At 50.2% G+C, this 24,088-nt stretch overlaps 1 protein-coding gene across 1 annotated transcript in view; it reads left to right on the top strand.

Annotated features, from left to right (window-relative positions):
- LOC106604043 (hormonally up-regulated neu tumor-associated kinase homolog A-like) overlaps positions 1-17,404 on the top strand; it is a 43,615-nt gene extending 26,211 nt beyond the window's left edge. Inside the window, exons 4-10 of the mRNA XM_045717474.1 lie at positions 1,567-1,622; positions 3,534-3,669; positions 5,073-5,200; positions 6,352-6,478; positions 10,106-10,274; positions 10,850-11,009; positions 16,243-17,404. Of these exons, the coding sequence (XP_045573430.1) occupies positions 1,567-1,622; positions 3,534-3,669; positions 5,073-5,200; positions 6,352-6,478; positions 10,106-10,274; positions 10,850-11,009; positions 16,243-16,976 (1,510 nt within the window). The 3' untranslated portion in view covers positions 16,977-17,404. The remainder of the gene's footprint in view (positions 1-1,566; positions 1,623-3,533; positions 3,670-5,072; positions 5,201-6,351; positions 6,479-10,105; positions 10,275-10,849; positions 11,010-16,242) is intronic.
- Positions 17,405-24,088: the final 6,684 nt, after the last annotated feature.

The following is a 24,088-nucleotide window of genomic DNA, read 5'->3' as shown; positions in this document are numbered from 1 at the left end:
ACACCTGGAAACACTGGAATCAACTGGAAACACCTGGAATCAACTGGAAACACCTGGAATCAACTGGAATCATCTGGAATCAACTGGAATCAACTGGAAACACCTGGAATCAACTGGAAACACCTGGAATCAACTGGAAACACCTGGAAACACTGGAATCAACTGGAATCAACTGGAAACACCTGGACACACTGGAATCAACTGGAATCACCTGGAATCAACTGGAAACACCTGGAATCACCTGGAAACACCTGGAATCACCTGGAATCACCTGGAATCACCTGGAAACACCTGGAGTCAACTGGAATCACTGGAATCAACTGGAAACACCTGGAATCAACTGGAAACACCTGAAATCACCTGGAAACACCTGGAATCAACTGGAAACACCTGGAAACACCTGGAAACACTGGAATCAACTGGAATCACCTGGAAACACCTGGAATCAACTGGAAACACTGGAATCTACTGGAAACACCTGGAAACACTGGAATCAACTGGAATCAACTGGAAACACCTGGAAACACTGGAATCAACTGGAATCACCTGGAAACACCTGGAATCAAATGGAAACACCTGGAAACACTGGAATCAACTGGAATCACTGGAAACACATGGAAACAACTGGAAACACTGGAATCAACGGGAATCACTGGAATCAACTGGAAACACTGGAATCAACTGGAAACACTGGAATCACATGGAATCACTGGAAACACATGGAAACAACTGGAAACACTGGAATCAACGGGAATCACTGGAATCAACTGGAAACACTGGAATCAACTGGAAACACTGGAATCAACTGGAATCAACTGGAAACACTGGAAACCACTGGAAACCACTGGAAACACTGGAATCAACTGGAATCACTGGAATCAACTGGAATCACGTGGAATCAAATGGAAACACTGGAATCAACTGAAATCACATGAAATCAACTGGAAACACCTGGAAACACTGGAATCAACTGGAATAACGTGGAATCAAATGGAAACACTGGAATCAACTGGAATCACATGGAATCACTGGAATCAACTGGAAACACCTGGAAACACTGGAATCAACTGGAATCACATGGAATCAACTGGAAACACTGGAATCACATGGAATCACTGGAAACACATGGAAACAACTGGAAACACTGGAATCAACTGGAATCAACTGGAAACACTGGAATCAACTGGAATCAACTGGAATCAACTGGAATCAACTGCCACGACCCACATTGACAGGCGGTCCCAGTGTGTGTGGTGACCGTGCTGATAAAGTTGTCCTATTTAAACCCTGTGTTCTGTGTTGTCCTCTGTGTGTCTGTCCTGTTTAAACCCTGTGTTCTGTGTTGATAAAGTTGTCCTATTTAAACCCTGTGTTCTGTGTTGTCCTCTGTGTGTCTGTCCTGTTTAAACCCTGTGTTCTGTGTTGATAAAGTTGTCCTGTTTAAACCCCTGTGTTCTGTGTTGTCCTCTGTGTGTCTGTCCTGTTTAAACCCTGTGTTCTGTGCTGATAAAGTTGTCCTGTTTAAACCCTGTGTTCTGTGTTGTCCTCTGTGTGTCTGTCTCACAGGGACCTGAAAATAGAAAACCTGCTGTTGGATGAACAGGAACACATCAAGCTAATAGGTACAACTGTTTCCTGTTGCCTGTTTACCAACCCCTGCTTTGTCTCTGTGTGTGGTTCTGTCTGTCTGTCTGTCTGTCTGTCTGTCTGTCTGTCTGTCTGTCTGTCTGTCTGTCTGTCTGTCTGTCTGTCTGTCTGTCTGCCTGCCTGCCTGCCTGCCTGCCTGCCTGCCTGCCTGCCTGCCTGCCTGCCTGCCTGCCTGCCTGTCTGTCTGTGTGTGTGTGTGTGTGTGTGTGTGTGTGTGTGTGTGTGTGTGTGTATCTTATATGTAACAAAGTCAGCTGCAAAAGTTTCAGTTCCATGAAGCATTAACTATTATTATAACTACTATTCCAGGAGTTAAAGTTCTCTGCTAAACAAACAGTCAGAACCTCTGGTGCCTCCAGTAGCTGGGTCAGACAGAACCTCTGGTGCCTCCAGCCTCCAGTAGCTGGGTCAGACAGAACCTCTGGTGCCCTCAGTAGCTGGGTCAGACAGAACCTCTGGTGCCTCCAGTAGCTGGGTCAGTCAGAACCTCTGGTGCCTCCAGTAGCTGGGTCAGTCAGAACCTCTGGTGCCCTCAGTAGCTGGGTCAGACAGAACCTCTGGTGCCTCCAGTAGCTGGGTCAGACAGAACCTCTGGTGCCTCCAGTAGCTGGGTCAGTCAGAACCTCTGGTGGCTCCAGTAGCTGGGTCACACAGAACCTCTGGTGCCTCCAGTAGCTGGGTCAGTCAGAACCTCTGGTGGCTCCAGTAGCTGGGTCACACAGAACCTCTGGTGCCTCCAGTAGCTGGGTCACACAGAACCTCTGGTGCCTCCAGTAGCTGGGTCAGTCAGAACCTCTGGTGCCTCCAGTAGCTGGGTCACACAGAACCTCTGGTGCCCTCAGTAGCTGGGTCAGTCAGAACCTCTGGTGCCCTCAGTAGCTGGGTCAGTCAGAACCTCTGGTGCCCTCAGTAGCTGGGTCAGACAGAACCTCTGGTGGCCCCAGTAGCTGGGTCAGTCAGAACCTCTGGTGCCCTCAGTAGCTGGGTCAGTCAGAACCTCTGGTGCCCTCAGTAGCTGGGTCAGTCAGAACCTCTGGTGCCCTCAGTAGCTGGGTCAGACAGAACCTCTGGTGGCCCCAGTAGCTGGGTCAGTCAGAACCTCTGGTGCCCTCAGTTGCACACAACATAATCTGAAACACAACCAAAACAAACTGCAAACGCATCCATCACGTTTGTAGAGTCACACGCTTCATGTAATCACTGCATGTTAGGAAACATGGGACCAAATCCTGAACTTTTGACTACTTTAATACAGCGTTATGAAACCTTCAAATGTGGGGGTCTACATGCTTTCATTCCTAAACGGTAAAACACATATCTATTTTTAAATGTAATACATTTAAAAAAAAAAATGTAACCTTTATTTAACTAGGCAAGCCAGATTTAAGAACAAATTCTAATTTACAATGACATCCTACACCCTGGCCAAATCCGGACGACGCTGGACCAATTGTTCACAGCCCTATGGGACTTCCAATCAAGGCCGGATCAAAATGCTGGAGTACAGAGCCAAATTAAACGTTTTAGTTTCACTGTCCAAATAAATACGTATGGGACTGTACATTATAATGCATATAATAGCAATAAGGCCCGAGAGGGGCGTGATATATGGCTAATATACCATGGCTGTCAGCCAATCAGAATTCAGGGCTCAAAACAGCCAGTTTATAATATACATTCTAACACCAAACAGCTCATTAGTAACAGGTAATATACACTACATATTCAAAAGTTTGGGGTCACTTAGAAATGTCCTTGTTTTTGAAAGGAGGTTGGGACAGGAAGGAGGGTAACAACTTCTGTCTTTATGTCGTTACTATCTCTCCCTCTTTCAAAACCCCCCCAAACCTCTAAATGACATTCAGAACCTGTCTCCTCCCCTGTAGATTTTGGTCTCAGTAACTGTGCAGGGATTCTGGGATACTCAGACCCGTTCAGTACGCAGTGTGGGAGTCCAGCCTACGCCGCTCCAGAACTACTTTCCCGTAAGAAGTACGGACCCAAGGTGGACGTCTGGTCCATGTGAGTACATAAACCATACAACTGACAGGTTTTATACACAACGGTTTACAACGAACACGTTTCATGTCTACAGTTTACAACGAACACATTTCATGTTACAGTTTATGTAACAGTGTAGGTTCCGTTCCTCTCCTCGCCCCAACCTGGGCTTGAACCAGGGACCCTCTGCACACATCAACAACTGACACCCCACGAAGCATCGTTACCCATCGAGCCACAAAAGCCGCGGCCCTTGCAACGCAAGGGGAAACCCTACTTCAAGTCTCAGAGCGAGTGACGTCACTGATTGAAATGCTATTAGCGCGCACCACCGCTAACTAACTAGCCATTTCACATCGGTTACACCACCGCTAACTAACTAGCCATTTCACATCGGTTACACCACCGCTAACTAACTAGCCATTTCACATCGGTTACACCACCGCTAACTAACTAGCCATTTCACATCGGTTACACCACCGCTAACTAACTAGCCATTTCACATCGGTTACACCACAGCTAACTAACTAGCCATTTCACATCGGTTACACCACCGCTAACTAACTAGCCATTTCACATCGGTTACACCACCGCTAACTAACTAGCCATTTCACATCGGTTACACCACCGCTAACTAACTAGCCATTTCACATCGGTTACACCACCGCTAACTAACTAGCCATTTCACATCGGTTACACCACCGCTAACTAACTAGCCATTTCACATCGGTTACACCACCGCTAACTAACTAGCCATTTCACATCGGTTACACCACCGCTAACTAACTAGCCATTTCACATCGGTTACACCACAGCTAACTAACTAGCCATTTCACATCGGTTACACCACCGCTAACTAACTAGCCATTTCACATCGGTTACACCACCGCTAACTAACTAGCCATTTCACATCGGTTACACCACCGCTAACTAACTAGCCATTTCACATCGGTTACACCACCGCTAACTAGCTTAGCCATTTCACATCGGTTACACCACCGCTAACTAACTAGCCATTTCACATCGGTTACACCACCGCTAACTAGCTTAGCCATTTCACATCGGTTACACCACCGCTAACTAACTAGCCATTTCACATCGGTTACACCACCGCTAACTAGCTTAGCCATTTCACATCGGTTACACTAGGAACACGTTTCATGTCAACAGTTTACAACATTACACGTTTCATGTCAACACTTCATGTCAACAGTTCATGTCATTGGTAATGTTCATTCACACACACCTTATTTCTCTGTCAGAATAAATACACTTCTAGACTGTAAACATTAAAGACATCTATACAAACTACGAGATCACTTCTCAACCTTTTTTTTTTTTTAATGACATTTATTAGTGGCTGGGTGAGTGTATGTTGTACACGGGTATGTAACGTTCCTGTGCATGTTGTCTGTCCCGTACAGAGGAGTGAACATGTACGCCATGCTGACTGGGACCCTTCCCTTCACCGTGGAGCCCTTCAGTCTCAGGGCTCTGCACCAGAAGATGGTGGACAAGGATATGAACCCACTACCGCCCTCTCTCTCTACAGGTACACACAGAGAGACGGGCACGCAGAGACGGGCACGCAAAGAAACAAATGTACCAAAACAAGTGGCTGGCGGCTGTTTTGTTGTTTTTCGATTTCCCAGAATGCAGCTTTAACAAATTCTCACCCCCTTCCCTCTTCTCATCTCTCTCTCTCTCTCTCTCTCTCTCCTTCCATCTCTCTCTCACTCTTTCCATCTCTCTCTCTTAACATCTCTCTCTCTCTTTCCATCTCTCTCTCTCCATCTCTCTCTCTCTTTCCATCTCTCTCTCTCCATCTCTCTCTCTCTTTCCATCTCTCTCTCTCTCATCTCTCTCTCTCCATCTCTCTCTCACTCTTTCCATCTCTCTCTCTTTCCATCTCTCTCTCACTCTTTCCATCTCTCTCTCTTTCCATCTCTCTCTCTCTCCATCTCTCTCTCTTTCCATCTCTCTCTCACTCTTTCCATCTCTCTCTCTCTTTCCATCTCTCTCTCTCTCCATCTCTCTCTCCCATCTCTCCATCTCTCTCTCCTCTCTCCATCTCTCTCCATCTCTCTCTCTTTCCATCTCTCTCTCTCTCTCTCTCTCTCTCTCTCTTTCCATCTCTCTCTCTCTCTCTCTCTCTCTCTCTCTCTTTCCATCTCTCTCTCCATCTCTCCATCTCTCTCAATCACTCTTTCCATCTCTCTCTCTCTTTCCATCTCTCTCCATCTCTTATCCATCTCTCTCCATCTCTTTCCATCTCTCTATCTCTCTCTCACTCTTTCCATCTCTCTCTCTCTCTCTCTCTCTCTTTCCATCTCTCTCTCTCTCTCTCCCTCTTTCCATCTCTCTCTCTCTCTCTCTCTCTCTCTCTCTCTCTTTCCATCTCTCTCTCTCTCTCTCTCTCTCTCCATCTCTTTCCATCTCTCTATCTCTCTCTCACTCTTTCCATCTCTCTCTATCTCTCTCTCTCTCTCTCTCTCTTTCCATCTCTCTCTCTCTCTCTCTCTCTCTCCATCTCTCTCTCTCTCATCTCTTTCCATCTCTCTCTCTCTCTCTCACTCTTTCCATCTCTCTCTATCTCTCTCTCTCTGTCTCTCTCTTTCCATCCCTCTCTCTCTCTCTATCTCTCTCTCTTTCCATCTCTCTCTCTCTCTCTCTCTCTCTCTCTCTCTCCCTCTCTCTCCACAGCGGCCATCTGTCTAATGAAGAAGCTATTAGAACCAGATCCAGCTAAGAGACCCAACATCCACCAGGTCATGTCTGACTCCTGGCTACAACTGGCTAACGCTAACACTGGAGCACCCTACCTCAACAGGTAAACACACAGGACTGATGGCTAACGCTAACACTGGAGCACCCTACCTCAACAGGTAAACACACAGGACTGATGGCTAACGCTAACACTGGAGCACCCTACCTCAACAGGTAAACACACAGGACTGATGGCTAACGCTAACACTGGAGCACCCTACCTCAACAGGTAAACACACAGGACTGATGGCTAACGCTAACACTGGAGCACCCTACCTCAACAGGTAAACACACAGGACTGATGGCTAACGCTAACACTGGAGCACTCTACCTCAACAGGTAAACACACAGGACTGATGGCTAACGCTAACACTGGAGCACCCTACCTCAACAGGTAAACACACAGGACTGATGGCTAACGCTAACACTGGAGCACCCTACCTCAACAGGTAAACACACAGGACTGATGGCTAACGCTAACACTGGAGCACCCTACCTCAACAGGTAAACACACAGGACTGATGGCTAACGCTAACACTGGAGCACCCTACCTCAACAGGTAAACACACAGGACTGATGGCTAACGCTAACACTGGAGCACCCTACCTCAACAGGTAAACACACAGGACTGATGGCTAACGCTAACACTGGAGCACCCTACCTCAACAGGTAAACACACAGGACTGATGGCTAACGCTAACACTGGAGCACCCTACCTCAACAGGTAAACACACAGGTCACCTGGCTAACGCTAACACTGGAGCACCCTACCTCAACAGGTAAACACACAGGACTGATGGCTAACGCTAACACTGGAGCACCCTACCTCAACAGGTAAACACACAGGACTGATGGCTAACGCTAACACTGGAGCACCCTACCTCAACAGGTAAACACACAGGACTGATGGCTAACGCTAACACTGGAGCACCCTACCTCAACAGGTAAACACACAGGACTGATGGCTAACGCTAACACTGGAGCACCCTACCTCAACAGGTAAACACACAGGACTGATGGCTAACGCTAACACTGGAGCACCCTACCTCAACAGGTAAACACACAGGACTGATGGCTAACGCTAACACCGGAGCACCCTACCTCAACAGGTAAACACACAGGACTGATGGCTAACGCTAACACCGGAGCACCCTACCTCAACAGGTAAACACACAGGACTGATGGCTAACGCTAACACTGGAGCACCCTACCTCAACAGGTAAACACACAGGACTGATGGCTAACGCTAACACTGGAGCACCCTACCTCAACAGGTAAACACACAGGACTGATGGCTAACGCTAACACCGGAGCACCCTACCTCAACAGGTAAACACACAGGACTGATGGCTAACGCTAACACCGGAGCACCCTACCTCAACAGGTAAACACACAGGACTGATGGCTAACGCTAACACCGGAGCACCCTACCTCAACAGGTAAACACACAGGACTGATGGCTAACGCTAACACCGGAGCACCCTACCTCAACAGGTAAACACACAGGACTGATGGCTAACGCTAACACCGGAGCACCCTACCTCAACAGGTAAACACACAGGACTGATGGCTAACGCTAACACCGGAGCACCCTACCTCAACAGGTAAACACACAGGACTGATGGCTAACGCTAACACCGGAGCACCCTACCTCAACAGGTAAACACACAGGACTGATGGCTAACGCTAACACTGGAGCACCCTACCTCAACAGGTAAACACACAGGACTGATGGCTAACGCTAACACTGGAGCACCCTACCTCAACAGGTAAACACACAGGACTGATGGCTAACGCTAACACTGGAGCACCCTACCTCAACAGGTAAACACACAGGACTGATGGCTAACGCTAACACTGGAGCACCCTACCTCAACAGGTAAACACACAGGACTGATGGCTAACGCTAACACTGGAGCACCCTACCTCAACAGGTAAACACACAGGACTGATGGCTAACGCTAACACTGGAGCACCCTACCTCAACAGGTAAACACACAGGACTGATGGCTAACGCTAACACTGGAGCACCCTACCTCAACAGGTAAACACACAGGACTGATGGCTAACGCTAACACTGGAGCACCCTACCTCAACAGGTAAACACACAGGACTGATGGCTAACGCTAACACTGGAGCACCCTACCTCAACAGGTAAACACACAGGACTGATGGCTAACGCTAACACTGGAGCACCCTACCTCAACAGGTAAACACACAGGACTGATGGCTAACGCTAACACTGGAGCACCCTACCTCAACAGGTAAACACACAGGACTGATGGCTAACGCTAACACTGGAGCACCCTACCTCAACAGGTAAACACACAGGACTGATGGCTAACGCTAACACTGGAGCACCCTACCTCAACAGGTAAACACACAGGACTGATGGCTAACGCTAACACTGGAGCACCCTACCTCAACAGGTAAACACACAGGACTGATGGCTAACGCTAACACTGGAGCACCCTACCTCAACAGGTAAACACACAGGACTGATGGCTAACGCTAACACTGGAGCACCCTACCTCAACAGGTAAACACACAGGACTGATGGCTAACGCTAACACTGGAGCACCCTACCTCAACAGGTAAACACACAGGACTGATGGCTAACGCTAACACTGGAGCACCCTACCTCAACAGGTAAACACACAGGACTGATGGCTAACGCTAACACTGGAGCACCCTACCTCAACAGGTAAACACACAGGTCACCTGGCTAACGCTAACACTGGAGCACCCTACCTCAACAGGTAAACACACAGGACTGATGGCTAACGCTAACACTGGAGCACCCTACCTCAACAGGTAAACACACAGGACTGATGGCTAACGCTAACACTGGAGCACCCTACCTCAACAGGTAAACACACAGGACTGATGGCTAACGCTAACACTGGAGCACCCTACCTCAACAGGTAAACACACAGGACTGATGGCTAACGCTAACACTGGAGCACCCTACCTCAACAGGTAAACACACAGGACTGATGGCTAACGCTAACACTGGAGCACCCTACCTCAACAGGTAAACACACAGGACTGATGGCTAACGCTAACACTGGAGCACCCTACCTCAACAGGTAAACACACAGGACTGATGGCTAACGCTAACACTGGAGCACCCTACCTCAACAGGTAAACACACAGGACTGATGGCTAACGCTAACACTGGAGCACCCTACCTCAACAGGTAAACACACAGGACTGATGGCTAACGCTAACACTGGAGCACCCTACCTCAACAGGTAAACACACAGGACTGATGGCTAACGCTAACACTGGAGCACCCTACCTCAACAGGTAAACACACAGGACTGATGGCTAACGCTAACACTGGAGCACCCTACCTCAACAGGTAAACACACAGGTCTGATGGCTAACGCTAACACTGGAGCACCCTACCTCAACAGGTAAACACACAGGTCTGATGGCTAACGCTAACACTGGAGCACCCTACCTCAACAGGTAAACACACAGGTCACCTGGCTAACGCTAACACTGGAGCACTCTACCTCAACAGGTAAACACACAGGTCTGATGGCTAACGCTAACACTGGAGCACCCTACCTCAACAGGTAAACACACAGGACTGATGGCTAACGCTAACACTGGAGCACTCTACCTCAACAGGTAAACACACAGGTCTGATGGCTAACCTCTCTCTGTCTCTCTGTCTCTCTAGGATCCACATCGAGGAGATCAACCACATGGTTCTACTGCACATGACAGAGAGGATGGGTTATAAACACAGCGAGGTGCTGAGCGCCGTGCTCACCAATAGAGCCTGTCACACCCTGGCTGTCTACTTCCTGCTCAACAACAAGATGAAGAGGCTCTCCAAGGAGTACAGGGTAGGTTGGGGTAAACAACAACACAGGGTAGGTTGGGGTAAACAACAACACAGGGTAGGTTGGGGTAAACAACAACACAGGCTAGGTTAGGGTAAACAACACCAGGAGTACAGGGTAGGTTAGGGTAAACAACACCACAGGGTAGGTTAGGGTAAACAACAACACAGGCTAGGTTAGGGTAAACAACAACACAGGGTAGGTTAGGGTAAACAACAACACAGGCTAGGTTAGGGTAAACAACAACACAGGCTAGGTTAGGGTAAACAACAACACAGGCTAGGTTAGGGTAAACAACACCAGGAGTACAGGGTAGGTTAGGGTAAACAACAACACAGGGTAGGTTAGGGTAAACAACAACACAGGGTAGGTTAGGGTAAACAACACCTGGAGTACAGAATGGCTCATAGGGCAGGAGCAGATCTCCTGTTTCTGTAGCGTGAGGAGGTTTGATGTCCTCCAGGAAAAGGTGTACCAAGTTGTATAAACATTATAATAACGTCTCTGTCCTCCAGGAAAAGGTGCACCAAGTTGTATAAACATTATAATAACGTTGGTATAACGTCTCTGTCCTCCAGGAAAAGGTGTACCAGGAGAAAGAGAAGAAGACAGAGAAGAACGAGTACTTCCAGACCCAGTGGAGGAAACACGTAGAGAAGGTCACCATCCCTCCTAAACAGACTCCTGTCTATCTGGCCGTCAGCAAGGGCCCTAGCAAGGAGAAGAAGCACAGGAATGGTGAGACCAGAGAGAGAGAGAGAGACACACACACACACACACACACACACACACACACACACACACACACACACACACACACACACACACACACACACACACACACACACACACAGAGAGAGAGACACATACAGGCTGGAGCACTGACTGCTCTCAACAACAATGGCTGATGCCATCCCTCCATCCCAAACCCCATCCCTCCACCCCAAACCCCCACCCCAAACCCTCCATCCCAAACCCCCACCCCATCCCTCCACCCCAAACCCCCCCATCCCTCCATCCCAAACCCCCATCCCTCCATCCCAAACCCCATCCCTCCATCCCAAACCCCCACCCCAAACCCCCATCCCTCCATCCCAAACCCCCATCCCTCCATCCCCAAACCCCCATCCCTCCACCCCACCCCATCCCTCCACCCCAAACCCCCATCCCTCCACCCCATCCGTCCACCCCATCCCATCCCTCCATCCCAAACCCCCATCCCTCCACCCCATCCCATCCCTCCATCCCAAACCTCCACCCCATCCCTCCATCCCAAACCCCCATCCCTCCACCCCATCCCATCCCTCCACCCCATCCCTCCATCCCAAACCCCCATCCCTCCACCCCATCCCATCCCTCCATCCCAAACCCCCATCCCACCCCATCCCTCCACCCCACCCCATCCCTCCACCCCAAACCCATCCCTCCATCCCACCCTCCACCCCATTGCTCCATCCCAAACCCCCACCCCATCCCTCCATCCCAAACCCCCCATCCCTCCACCCCATCCCTCCATCCCTCCATCCCAAACCCCCCATCCCTCCACCCCATCCCTCCATCCCCAAACCTCCACCCCATCCCTCCATCCCAACCCTCCACCCCATCCCTCCATCCCAAACCCCCATCCCTCCACCCCAAACCATCCATCCATCCCACCCCTCCACCCCATCCCTCCATCCCTCCACCCCACCCCCATCCCTCCACCCCAAACCCCCATCCCACCCCTCCACCCCATCCTTCCATCCCTACATCCCTCCACCCCATCCCATCCCTCCATCCCAAACCTCCACCCCATCCCTCCACCCCAAACCCCCATCCCTCCATCCCAAACCTCCACCCCATCCCTCCATCCCAAACCCCCATCCCTCCACCCCAACCCCCATCCCTCCATCCCAAACCCCCATCCCTCCATCCCAAACCCCCATCCCTCCATCCCATCCCCTCCACCCCAAACCCCCATCCCAAACCCCCATCCCTCCACCCCACCCCATCCCTCCATCCCATCCCATCCCTCCACCCCAAACCCCCATCCCTCCACCCCAAACCCCCATCCCTCCACCCCACCCCATCCCTCCATCCCATCCCTCCACCCCAAACCCCCATCCCTCCTCCCCAAACCCCCCATCCCTCCACCCCATCCCATCCCTCCATCCCAAACCTCCACCCCATCCCTCCATCCCAAACCCCCATCCCTCCACCCCATCCCATCCCTCCATCCCAAACCTCCACCCCATCCCTCCATCCCACACCCCATCCCACCCCATCCCTCCACCCCACCCCACCCCATCCCTCCACCCCAAAACCCCCATCCCTCCACCCCAAACCATCCCTCCATCCCACCCTCCACCCCTCCATCCCAAACCCCCATCCCTCCACCCAACCCCATCCCTCCATCCCAAACCCCCATCCCTCCATCCCAAACCCCCACCCTCCATCCCATCCCTCCACCCCAAACCCCCATCCCTCCATCCCAAACCCCCATCCCTCCACCCCACCCCATCCCTCCATCCCATCCCTCCACCCCAAACCCCCATCCCTCCACCCCAAACCCCCATCCCTCCACCCCACCCCCATCCCTCCATCCCATCCCTCCACCCCAAACCCCCATCCCTCCATCCCCCAAACCCCCCCATCCCTCCACCCCATCCCATCCCTCCATCCCAAATCTCACCCCATCCCTCCATCCCCAAACCCCCATCCCTCCACCCCATCCCATCCCTCCATCCCAAACCTCCACCCCATCCCTCCATCCCACACCCCCATCCCACCCCATCCCTCCACCCCACCCCACCCCATCCCTCCACCCCAAACCCCCATCCCTCCACCCCAAACCATCCCTCCATCCCACCCCCTCCACCCCTCCATCCCAAACCCCATCCCTCCACCCCACCCCATCCCTCCATCCCATCCCATCCCTCCAGCCCCAAACCCCCATCCCTCCACCCCAAACCCCCATCCCTCCACCCCAAACCCCATCGCTCCACCCCATCCCTCCATCCCATCCTCCACCCCAAACCCCCATCCCTCCACCCCATCCCTCCATCCCATCCCTCCACCCTAAACCCCCATCCCTCCACCCCATCCCTCCATCCCATCTCTCCACCCCAAACCCCATCCCTCCACCCCATCCCTCCACCCCAAACCCCCCATCCCTCCACCCCAAACCCCCACCCCTCTACCCCAAACCCCACCCTTCCACCCCAAACCCCCATCCCTCCATCCCAAACCCCCATCCCTCCACCCCAAACCCCCATCCCTCCACCCCACCCCATCCCTCCATCCCATCCCTCCACCCCAAACCCCCATCCCTCCTCCCCCAAACCCCCATCCCTCCACCCCATCCCATCCCTCCATCCCAAACCTCCACCCCATCCCTCCATCCCAAACCCCCATCCCTCCACCCCATCCCATCCCTCCATCCCAAACCTCCACCCCATCCCTCCATCCCACACCCCCATCCCACCCCCATCCCTCCACCCCACCCCACCCCATCCCTCCACCCCAAACCCCCATCCCTCCACCCCAAACCATCCCTCCATCCCACCCTCCACCCCTCCATCCCAAACCCCCATCCCTCCACCCAACCCCCCATCCCTCCATCCCAAACCCCCATCCCTCCATCCCAAACCCCCATCCCTCCATCCCATCCCTCCACCCCAAACCCCCATCCCTCCATCCCAAACCCCCATCCCTCCACCACCCCATCCCTCCACCCCAAACCCCCATCCCTCCACCCCAAACCCCCATCCCTCCACCCCACCCCCATCCCTCCATCCCCATCCCTCCACCCCCAAACCCCCATCCCTCCTCCCCAAACCCCCATCCCTCCACCCCATCCCTCCATCCCAAACCTCCACCCCATCCCTCCATCCCAAACCCCCATCCCTCCACCCCATCCCATCCCTCCATCCCAAACCTCCACCCCATCCCTCCATCCCCCACCCCCATCCCACCCCATCCCTCCACCCCACCCCACCCATCCCTCCACCCCAAACCCCCATCCCTCCACCCCAAACCATCCCTCCATCCCACCCTCCACCCCTCCATCCCAAACCTCCACCCCATCCCTCCATCCCACACCCCCATCCCACCCCATCCCTCCACCCCACCCCACCCCATCCCTCCACCCCAAACCCCCATCCCTCCACCCCAAACCATCCCTCCATCCCACCCTCCACCCCACCCTCCATCCCAAACCCCCATCCCTCCACCCCACCCCATCCCTCCATCCCATCCCATCCCTCCACCCCAAACCCCCATCCCTCCACCCCAAACCCCATCCCTCCACCCCAAACCCCATCGTCTCCACCCCATCCCTCCATCCCATCCCTCCACCCCAAACCCCCATCCCTCCACCCCATCCCTCCATCCCATCCCTCCACCCCTAAACCCCCATCCCTCCACCCCATCCCTCCATCCCATCCCTCCACCTCAAACCCCCATCCCTCCACCCCATCCCTCCACCCCAAACCCCCATCCCTCCACCCCAAACCCCCACCCTCTACCCCAAACCCCCACCCCTCCACCCTCCACCCCAAACCCCCATCCCTCCATCCCAAACCCCCATCCCTCCACCCCCAAACCCCCATCCCTCCACCCCATCCCTCCATCCCAAACCCCCATCCCTTCATCCCAAACCCCCATCCCTCCACCCCATCCCTCCATCCCTCCATCCCAAACCCCCATCCTCCATCCCCAAACCCCATCCCTCCATCCCAAACCCCCATCCCTCCACCCCATCCCTCCATCCCAAATCCCCATCCCTCCACCCCACCCTCCACCCCAAACCCCATCCCTCCACCCCATCCCTCCTTTCCTCCATCCCTCCACCCCAAACCCCCATCCCTCCATCCCAACCCTCCATCCCAAACCCCCCATCCCTCCACCCCAACCCCCATCCCTCCACCCCAAACCTCCATCCCAAACCCCCCATCCCTCCATCCCAAACCTCCACCCCATCCCTCCACCCCAAACCCCCATCCCTCCACCCCATCCCTCCATCCCAAACCTCCACCCCATCCCTCCACCCCAAACCCCCATCCCTCCACCCCAAACCCCCATCCCTCCACCCCAAACCCCCCCATCCCAAACCCACATCCCTCCACCCCATCCCTCCATCCCAAACCCCCATCCCTCCACCCCATCCCTCCATCCCAAACCCCCATCCCTCCACCCCACCCTCTCCACCCCAAACCCCCATCCCTCCACCCCATCCCTCCATCCCTCCACCCCAAACCCCCATCCCTCCACCCCAAACCTCCATCCCAAACCCCCATCCCTCCATCCCAAACCTCCACCCCATCCCTCCACCCCAAACCCTCCATCCCTCCATCCTTCAAACCTCCACCCCATCCTCTCTTCACCCCAAACTCCCCATTGCTTGCTGTTTGGGGTTTTAGGCTGGGTTTCTGTACAGCACTTTGAGATTTCAGCTGATGTAAGAAGGGCTATATAAATACATTTCATTTGTTTTTCTCAAAATTGCTCAAGTATTGATGTGGCAGCATCATGTTATGGGTATGTATTGTAGTGACAGCATCATGTTATGGGTGTGTATTGTGGTGGCAGCATCATGTTATGGGTATGCTTGTCACCGGCAGGAACCGGGGAGTTTGTCAGGATCAAAATAAATATAAAAGCAGGGAAGTCTGGGTAAAAAGTTAGAGGAAAACCCGCCTCAGTCTTCTGAAAATCTAACCCTGAGATTTAGTTGTATTATTCAGTGAGACATTTTACACACATTTTCATGCCAAAGACACACCAGAATGGCTTTCCAAGAGGTGTTGAGTGTTCCTGAGTGGTCCAGTCCCATGGACTGATTGGTTTTATGTTAGGGTAAAAAGACCACCATTGTGTGGATACATGTCAGCCCCAGAAGGTAAGACCTCTCTCTCTCTCTCTCTCTCTCTCTCTCTCTCTCTCTCTCTCTCTTCCTCTCTCTCCTCTTCCTCTCTCTCCTCATCTTTCTCAGGTCTGCTGCGAGCGGTAACGGGTAACTTCCACCGTGCCTCTCCTCTCGCCCCGTCCGGCACCGTTGCCTCGTCGTCCATGGAATACCTAGAGATCCACCCCCTCTTCCCGTCACAGCCAACCAGGCACCTAGAAACCCTCCAGGCAGCCAATACCAGCCCAGACCACATCCCCGCCCCTCCGGCTCCTTCTCCAATCGGCATGCACTCCTATGACTCCCTCTCCAAAGCCGAGCCAATCGACGACGTCGTGGTCCCCGCCTCGGCCACACCCTGGTACAAACTGACCAATGGGACCTTCTCTCCTCCGCGACACGTCTCGGCCTTCCACCCTGATTCGTCCTACTTAAAAAAGGCGACTATCCCCAGCCCGCCCGTCCTCATCGTCGACCCCCAGCCGAAAAAGTCCTCCTCTAACCTGGGTGACAACCCCCCTAGTATCTTCGGTAGCCCACCTGGAGGCTCAGCCTTCTCCCCGCCCAAATCAGCCTTCAGTCCCCTCAACCCGTCATCTGCGTTCAGTCCTCCGTCCATCAGGGGCAGCGTTGAGCCAGACAGCCCCCAGCACAGTAAGTTCCCCTCTATGGGCATCGGCCAGATCCTGAGGAAGAAGGTTCCCTTCCAGCCGTTCAGTTTCAGGGCGGAGCAAGCGGTGGAGGAGGATCTGGTGTCTCCGCCCCCTTACCACATGCAGACGCTGCTCTGCGCCTCCGGGGCGCTCAAGACCCTCTGCTGAAGCATTATGGGTAACGGTACAAAGATGACGGAAGACCATCTGGAGGATGTGGCTCTGGTCCAAAGTATGAAACGAGGGAAAAAGGTGCGGTCGTTTTGAGAGAGTTTGGACCTCACACCTGAACAGCCTTGGAACTCGTCCTCCTGCCCGAGGCAGTCGCCATGACAACACCAGGATTCCAGAGACCCTCTTGGTGTTAGAGAAACTATTGTAATAATAGTAATTAATGCGGTAAACATTAAAGACATAGAGAAAGATTGAGGTGGATAAAATGCCACTTTGTCAACGAGTGTTTCGGCTGACGAAAGGCCTTTTGTTGTGACAGCGGTGACTGGAACACGTGACCAAGCTCCACGGTGTTACCTGTCATTGTTGTATATTGTGTTGTGAGAGAGAGCTGAGTCACACACACACAGCACACACACACACACACACACACACACACACACACACACACACACACACACACACACACACACACACACACACACACACACACACACACACATCACACACACACAGAGAGAGATAGAGCTGAGTGACACACACACACACACACACACACACACACACACACACACACACACACACACACACACACACACACAGGAGAGAGAGAGAGAGCTGAGTGATTCATGTCATCTTAAGTAACACTTGACTGTAGTCTGTGCTATAATAGTACTCTATGTGTGTTCTGCCGGCCGCCATGTCGGTATTTCCAAGGTGTTCTGAACAAATGGGACCGGTGGTAGTGAAGACTCCATGTTCCAGTTATGGACTCTAGTGTAACGTTCACTAAGATCTTCATATATTCACCGTATTGGACTAACTAATGCTTCCATTTACTGTAGACAAGGCTGCTCGCTGTTGAGATGGGTCTTTCATAAACAAGGCTGCTCGCTGTTGAGATGGGTCTTTCATAAACAAGGCTGTTCGCTGTTGAGATGGGTCTTTCATACCTGACCAAATCTGCATGCAAAACTGTTTTAATATGTAAATGTGAAAAAACGTTGAACTTTTTTTTTTTTTTAAACAACGAATGTCTTTGTAAATCTTTTTTTGGGGGGTCAATATTGATATTGATTTGGACTGATTTGAGTCACGTTCTTTAGTAAGAATTTGTATTTTTTATTTTTATTTTGTGTGTTGACAGATTTTTATGATGCCTTATGAAATATTTTAAATATTTATACTAAATCCATGATATCTCTGTCTGGTTCTTCTACGCCACATATTGCTCCTTGTCTGGGGGCTTGTCAGTAGACACATTGTGTGTGTGTGTGTGTGTGTGTGTGTGTGTGTGTGTGTGTGTGTGTGTGTGTGTGTGTGTGTGTGTGTATACTCAACCTTTTCATGAACATTCCTGAAATGCTATTCATACTATACATTTGCCAATATAATCCAGATTTATGAATAGAAACCAAATAATCCAATGTTTATGTCACAAAAAAAAAAAAACATTGATCAAATCAAATGTTACATTTTATTTGGATTAAATCATAGAAACAACTCGTGTCTCACCCCGGGAAAGGCAGACTTGGTAAACAAGAAGGTGAATTATCTCCTTCCCAGTAGGGTGATGAGGAAACAGACACGGCCCTCTGTGGCTTCTCCCTACACACGGTGTATCCATTTCCCACAAGACATCTGTGGTGGTCATGAAACCAACACCGTAGCTGAACGACCCCTTGGTACTGACCCCCCTCCATGTTAATCCACTCAAGTACGGCGCCCCAGTCCATAAACCGTTCTCTGTCACACTCTGTCACGACCAGACAAAGAAAGGGAGGTGGGGTCCCGAAAGCTCTGTGAGACATGCACACAGCAGAAACAGGACCGGACAGAAAGGGTGATACACACTACAAACCTGAAAACAATCTGGGTTAACTAGTCTACAAACCTGAAAACAATCTGGGTTAACTAGTCTACAAACCAGAAAACAATCTGGGTTAACTAGTCTACAAACCTGAAAACAATCTGGGTTAACTAGTCTACAAACCTGAAAACAATCTGGGTTAACTAGTCTACAAACCTGAAAACAATCTGGGTTAACTAGTCTACAAACCAGAAAACAATCTGGGTTAACTAGTCTACAAACCTGAAAACAATCAGGGTTAACTAGTCTACAAACCTGAAAACAATCTGGGTTAACTTCCATGCCATCAAAAGGAACATCAAATTCGACATACCAATTACAATCTGGCTAAAAATACTTGAATCATTTATAGAACCCATTGCCCTTTATGGTCACAAATTGGACAAAACACCAAATTGAGACTCTGCATGCAGAAATCTGCCAAAAAAAATTCTCTGTGTACAACGTAAAACACCAAATAATGCATGCAGAGAAGAATTAGACCGATACCAGCTAATTATCAAAAAACAGAAAATTCTACAACCACCTAAAAGGAAGCGATTCCCAAACCTTCCATATCAAAGCCATCACCTACAGATAGGATACATAACCCTCCCCCTTCTGAACCATAGGTTACTGTACTGACCTGACGTTACCATAGGTTACTGTACTGACCTGACGTTACCATAGGCTACTGACCTGACGTTACCATAGGTTACTGTACTGACCTGACGTTACCATAGGTTACTGTACTGACCTGACGTTACCATAGGTTACTGTACTGACCTGACGTTACCATAGGTTACTGTACTGACCTGACGTTACCATAGGTTACTGTACTGACCTGACGTTACCATAGGTTACTGTACTGACCTGACGTTACCATAGGTTACTGTACTGACGTTACCATAGGTTACTGACCTGACGTTACCATAGGCTACTGTACTGACCTGACGTTACCATAGGTTACTGTACTGACCTGACGTTACCATAGGTTACTGTACTGACGTTACCATAGGTTACTGACCTGACGTTACCATAGGCTACTGTACTGACCTGACGTTACCATAGGTTACTGACCTGACGTTACCATAGGTTACTGTACTGACCTGACGTTACCATAGGTTACTGTACTGACCTGACGTTACCATAGGTTACTGTACTGACCTGACGTTACCACAGGTTACTGTACTGACCTGCGTTACCATAGGTTACTGTACTGACCTGACGTTACCATAGGTTACTGTACTGACCTGACGTTACCATAGGTTACTGTACTGAGCGTTACCATAGGTTACTGACCTGACGTTACCATAGGTTACTGTACTGACGCGTTACCATAGGTTACTGTACTGACCTGACGTTACCATAGGTTACTGTACTGACCTGACGTTACCATAGGTTACTGACCTGACGTTACCATAGGCTACTGTACTGACCTGACGTTACCATAGGTTACTGACCTGACGTTACCATAGGTTACTGTACTGACCTGACGTTACCATAGGTTACTGACCTGACGTTACCATAGGTTACTGACCTGACGTTACCATAGGTTACTGTACTGACGTTACCATAGGTTACTGTACTGACCTGACGTTACCATAGGTTACTGTACTGACGTTACCATAGGTTACTGTACTGACGTTACCATAGGTTACTGTACTGACCTGACGTTACCATAGGTTACTGTACTGACCTGACGTTACCATAGGTTACTGTACTGACGTTACCATAGGTTACTGTACTGACCTGACGTTACCATAGGTTACTGTACTGACCTGACGTTACCATAGGTTACTGTACTGACCTGACGTTACCATAGGTTACTGTACTGACCTGCGTTACCATAGGTTACTGTACTGACCTGACGTTACCATAGGCTACTGTACTGACCGTTACCATAGGTTACTGTACTGACCTGACGTTACCATAGGTTACTGTACTGACCTGACGTTACCATAGGTTACTGTACCTGACGTTACCATAGGTTACTGTACTGACGTTACCATAGGTTACTGTACTGAACTGACGTTACCATAGGTTACTGTACTGACCTGACGTTACCATAGGTTACTGTACTGACCTGACGTTACCATAGGTTACTGTACTGACGTTACCATAGGTTACTGAACTGACGTTACCATAGGCTACTGTACTGACCTGGCGTTACCATTCTTACTGACCTGACGTTACCATAGGTTACTGTACTGACCTGACGTTACCATAGGTTACTGTACTGACGTTACCATAGGTTACTGACCTGACGTTACCATAGGCTACTGTACTGACCTGACGTTACCATAGGTTACTGTACTGACCTGACGTTACCATAGGTTACTGTACTGACCTGACGTTACCATAGGTTACTGTACTGACCTGACGTTACCATAGGTTACTGACCTGACGTTACCATAGGTTACTGTACTGACCTGACGTTACCATAGGTTACTGTACTGACCTGACGTTACCATAGGTTACTGTACTGACCGACGTTACCATAGGTTACTGTACTGACCTGACGTTACCATAGGTTACTGACCTGACGTTACCATAGGTTACTGCACCTGACGTTACCATAGGCTACTGTACTGACCTGACGTTACCATAGGTTACTGACCTGACGTTACCATAGGTTACTGTACTGACCTGACGTTACCATAGGTTACTGACCTGACGTTACCATAGGTTACTGACCTGACGTTACCATAGGTTACTGACCTGACGTTACCATAGGTTACTGTACTGACGTTACCATAGGTTACTGTACTGACGTTACCATAGGTTACTGACCTGACGTTACCATAGGTTACTGTACTGACCTGACGTTACCATAGGTTACTGTACTGACGTTACCATAGGTTACTGTACTGACGTTACCATAGGTTACTGTACTGATGTTACCATAGGCTACTGTACTGACCTGACGTTACCATAGGTTACTGTACTGACGTTACCATAGGTTACTGTACTGACGTTACCATAGGTTACTGTACTGACCTGACGTTACCATAGGTTACTGTACTGACCTGACGTTACCATAGGTTACTGTACTGACCTGACGTTACCATAGGTTACTGTACTGACCTGACGTTACCATAGGCTACTGACCTGACGTTACCATAGGTTACTGTACTGACCTGACGTTACCATAGGTTACTGTACTGACCTGACGTTACCATAGGTTACTGCTACTGACCTGACGTTACCATAGGCTACTGTACTGACCTGACGTTAACATAGGTTACTGTACTGACCTGAAGTTACCATAGGTTACTGTACTGACCTGACGTTACCATAGGTTACTGTACTGACCTGACGTTACCATAGGTTACTGTACTGACCTGACGTTACCATAGGCTACTGACCTGACGTTACCATAGGTTACTGTACTGACCTGACGTTACCATAGGTTACTGTACTGACCTGACGTTACCATAGGTTACTGTACTGACGTTACCATAGGTTACTGACCTGACGTTACCATAGGCTACTGTACTGACCTGACGTTACCATAGGTTACTGTACTGACCTGACGTTACCATAGGTTACTGTACTGACCTGACGTTACCATAGGTTACTGTACTGACCTGACGTTACCATAGGTTACTGTACTGATGTTACCATAGGTTACTGTACTGACCTGACGTTACCATAGGTTACTGTACTGACGTTACCATAGGTTACTGTACTGACCTGACGTTACCATAGGTTACTGACCTGACGTTACCATAGGTTACTGTACTGACGTTACCATAGGTTACTGTACTGACGTTACCATAGGTTACTGCACTGACCTGACGTTACCATAGGTTACTGTACTGACGTTACCATAGGTTACTGTACTGACGTTACCATAGGTTACTGTACTGATGTTACCATAGGCTACTGTACTGACGTTACCATAGGTTACTGTACTGACCTGACGTTACCATAGGTTACTGTACTGACGTTACCATAGGTTACTGTACTGACGTTACCATAGGTTACTGTACTGATGTTACCATAGGTTACTGTACTGACCTGACGTTACCATAGGTTACTGACCTGATGTTACCATAGGTTACTGTACTGACGTTACCATAGGTTACTGTACTGACCTGACGTTACCATAGGTTACTGTACTGACGTTACCATAGGTTACTGTACTGACCTGACGTTACCATAGGTTACTGACCTGACGTTACCATAGGTTACTGACCTGACGTTACCATAGGTTACTGACCTGATGTTACCATAGGTTACTGTACTGACGTTACCATAGGTTACTGTACTGACCTGACGTTACCATAGGTTACTGTACTGACCTGACGTTACCATAGGTTACTGCCCTGATGTTACCATAGGTTACTGTACTGACGTTACCATAGGTTACTGTACTGACGTTACCATAGGTTACTGTATTGACGTTACCATAGGCTACTGACCTGACGTTACCATAGGTTACTGTACTGACCTGATGTTACCATAGGTTACTGTACTGACGTTACCATAGGTTACTGTATTGACGTTACCATAGGTTACTGTACTGACCTGATGTTACCATAGGCTACTGACCTGACGTTACCATAGGTTACTGTACTGACCTGATGTTACCATAGGTTACTGACCTGACGTTACCATAGGTTACTGACCTGACGTTACCATAGGTTACTGACCTGATGTTACCATAGGTTACTGTACTGACCTGATGTTACCATAGGCTACTGTACTGACCTGACGTTACCATAGGTTACTGTACTGACTGGACGTTACCATAGGTTACTGACCTGACGTTACCATAGGTTACTGTATTGACGTTACCATAGGCTACTGACCTGACGTTACCATAGGTTACTGTACTGACCTGACGTTACCATAGGTTACTGTACTGACCTGACGTTACCATAGGTTACTGTACTGACCTGACGTTACCATAGGCTACTGTACTGACGTTGCCATAGGTTACTGACCTGATGTTACCATAGGTTACTGTACTGACGTTACCATAGGTTACTGTATTGACGTTACCATAGGTTACTGACCTGACGTTACCATAGGTTACTGTACTGACCTGACATTACCATAGGTTACTGTACTGACCTGACGTTACCATAGGTTACTGTACTGCCGTTACCATAGGTTACTGTACTGACCTGACGTTACCATAGGTTACTGTACTGACCTGACGTTACCATAGGTTACTGTACTGACGTTACCATAGGTTACTGTACTGACCTGACGTTACCATAGGCTACTGACCTGACGTTACCATAGG

The sequence above is a fragment of the Salmo salar genome, chromosome ssa04 (genome assembly GCF_905237065.1).
Source record: "Salmo salar chromosome ssa04, Ssal_v3.1, whole genome shotgun sequence".
In the NCBI taxonomy this organism is placed as follows: Eukaryota; Metazoa; Chordata; class Actinopteri; order Salmoniformes; family Salmonidae; genus Salmo; species Salmo salar.
Note: the sequence above shows the minus strand (reverse complement) of the source record. Positions and strands in the feature narration are given on the sequence as shown.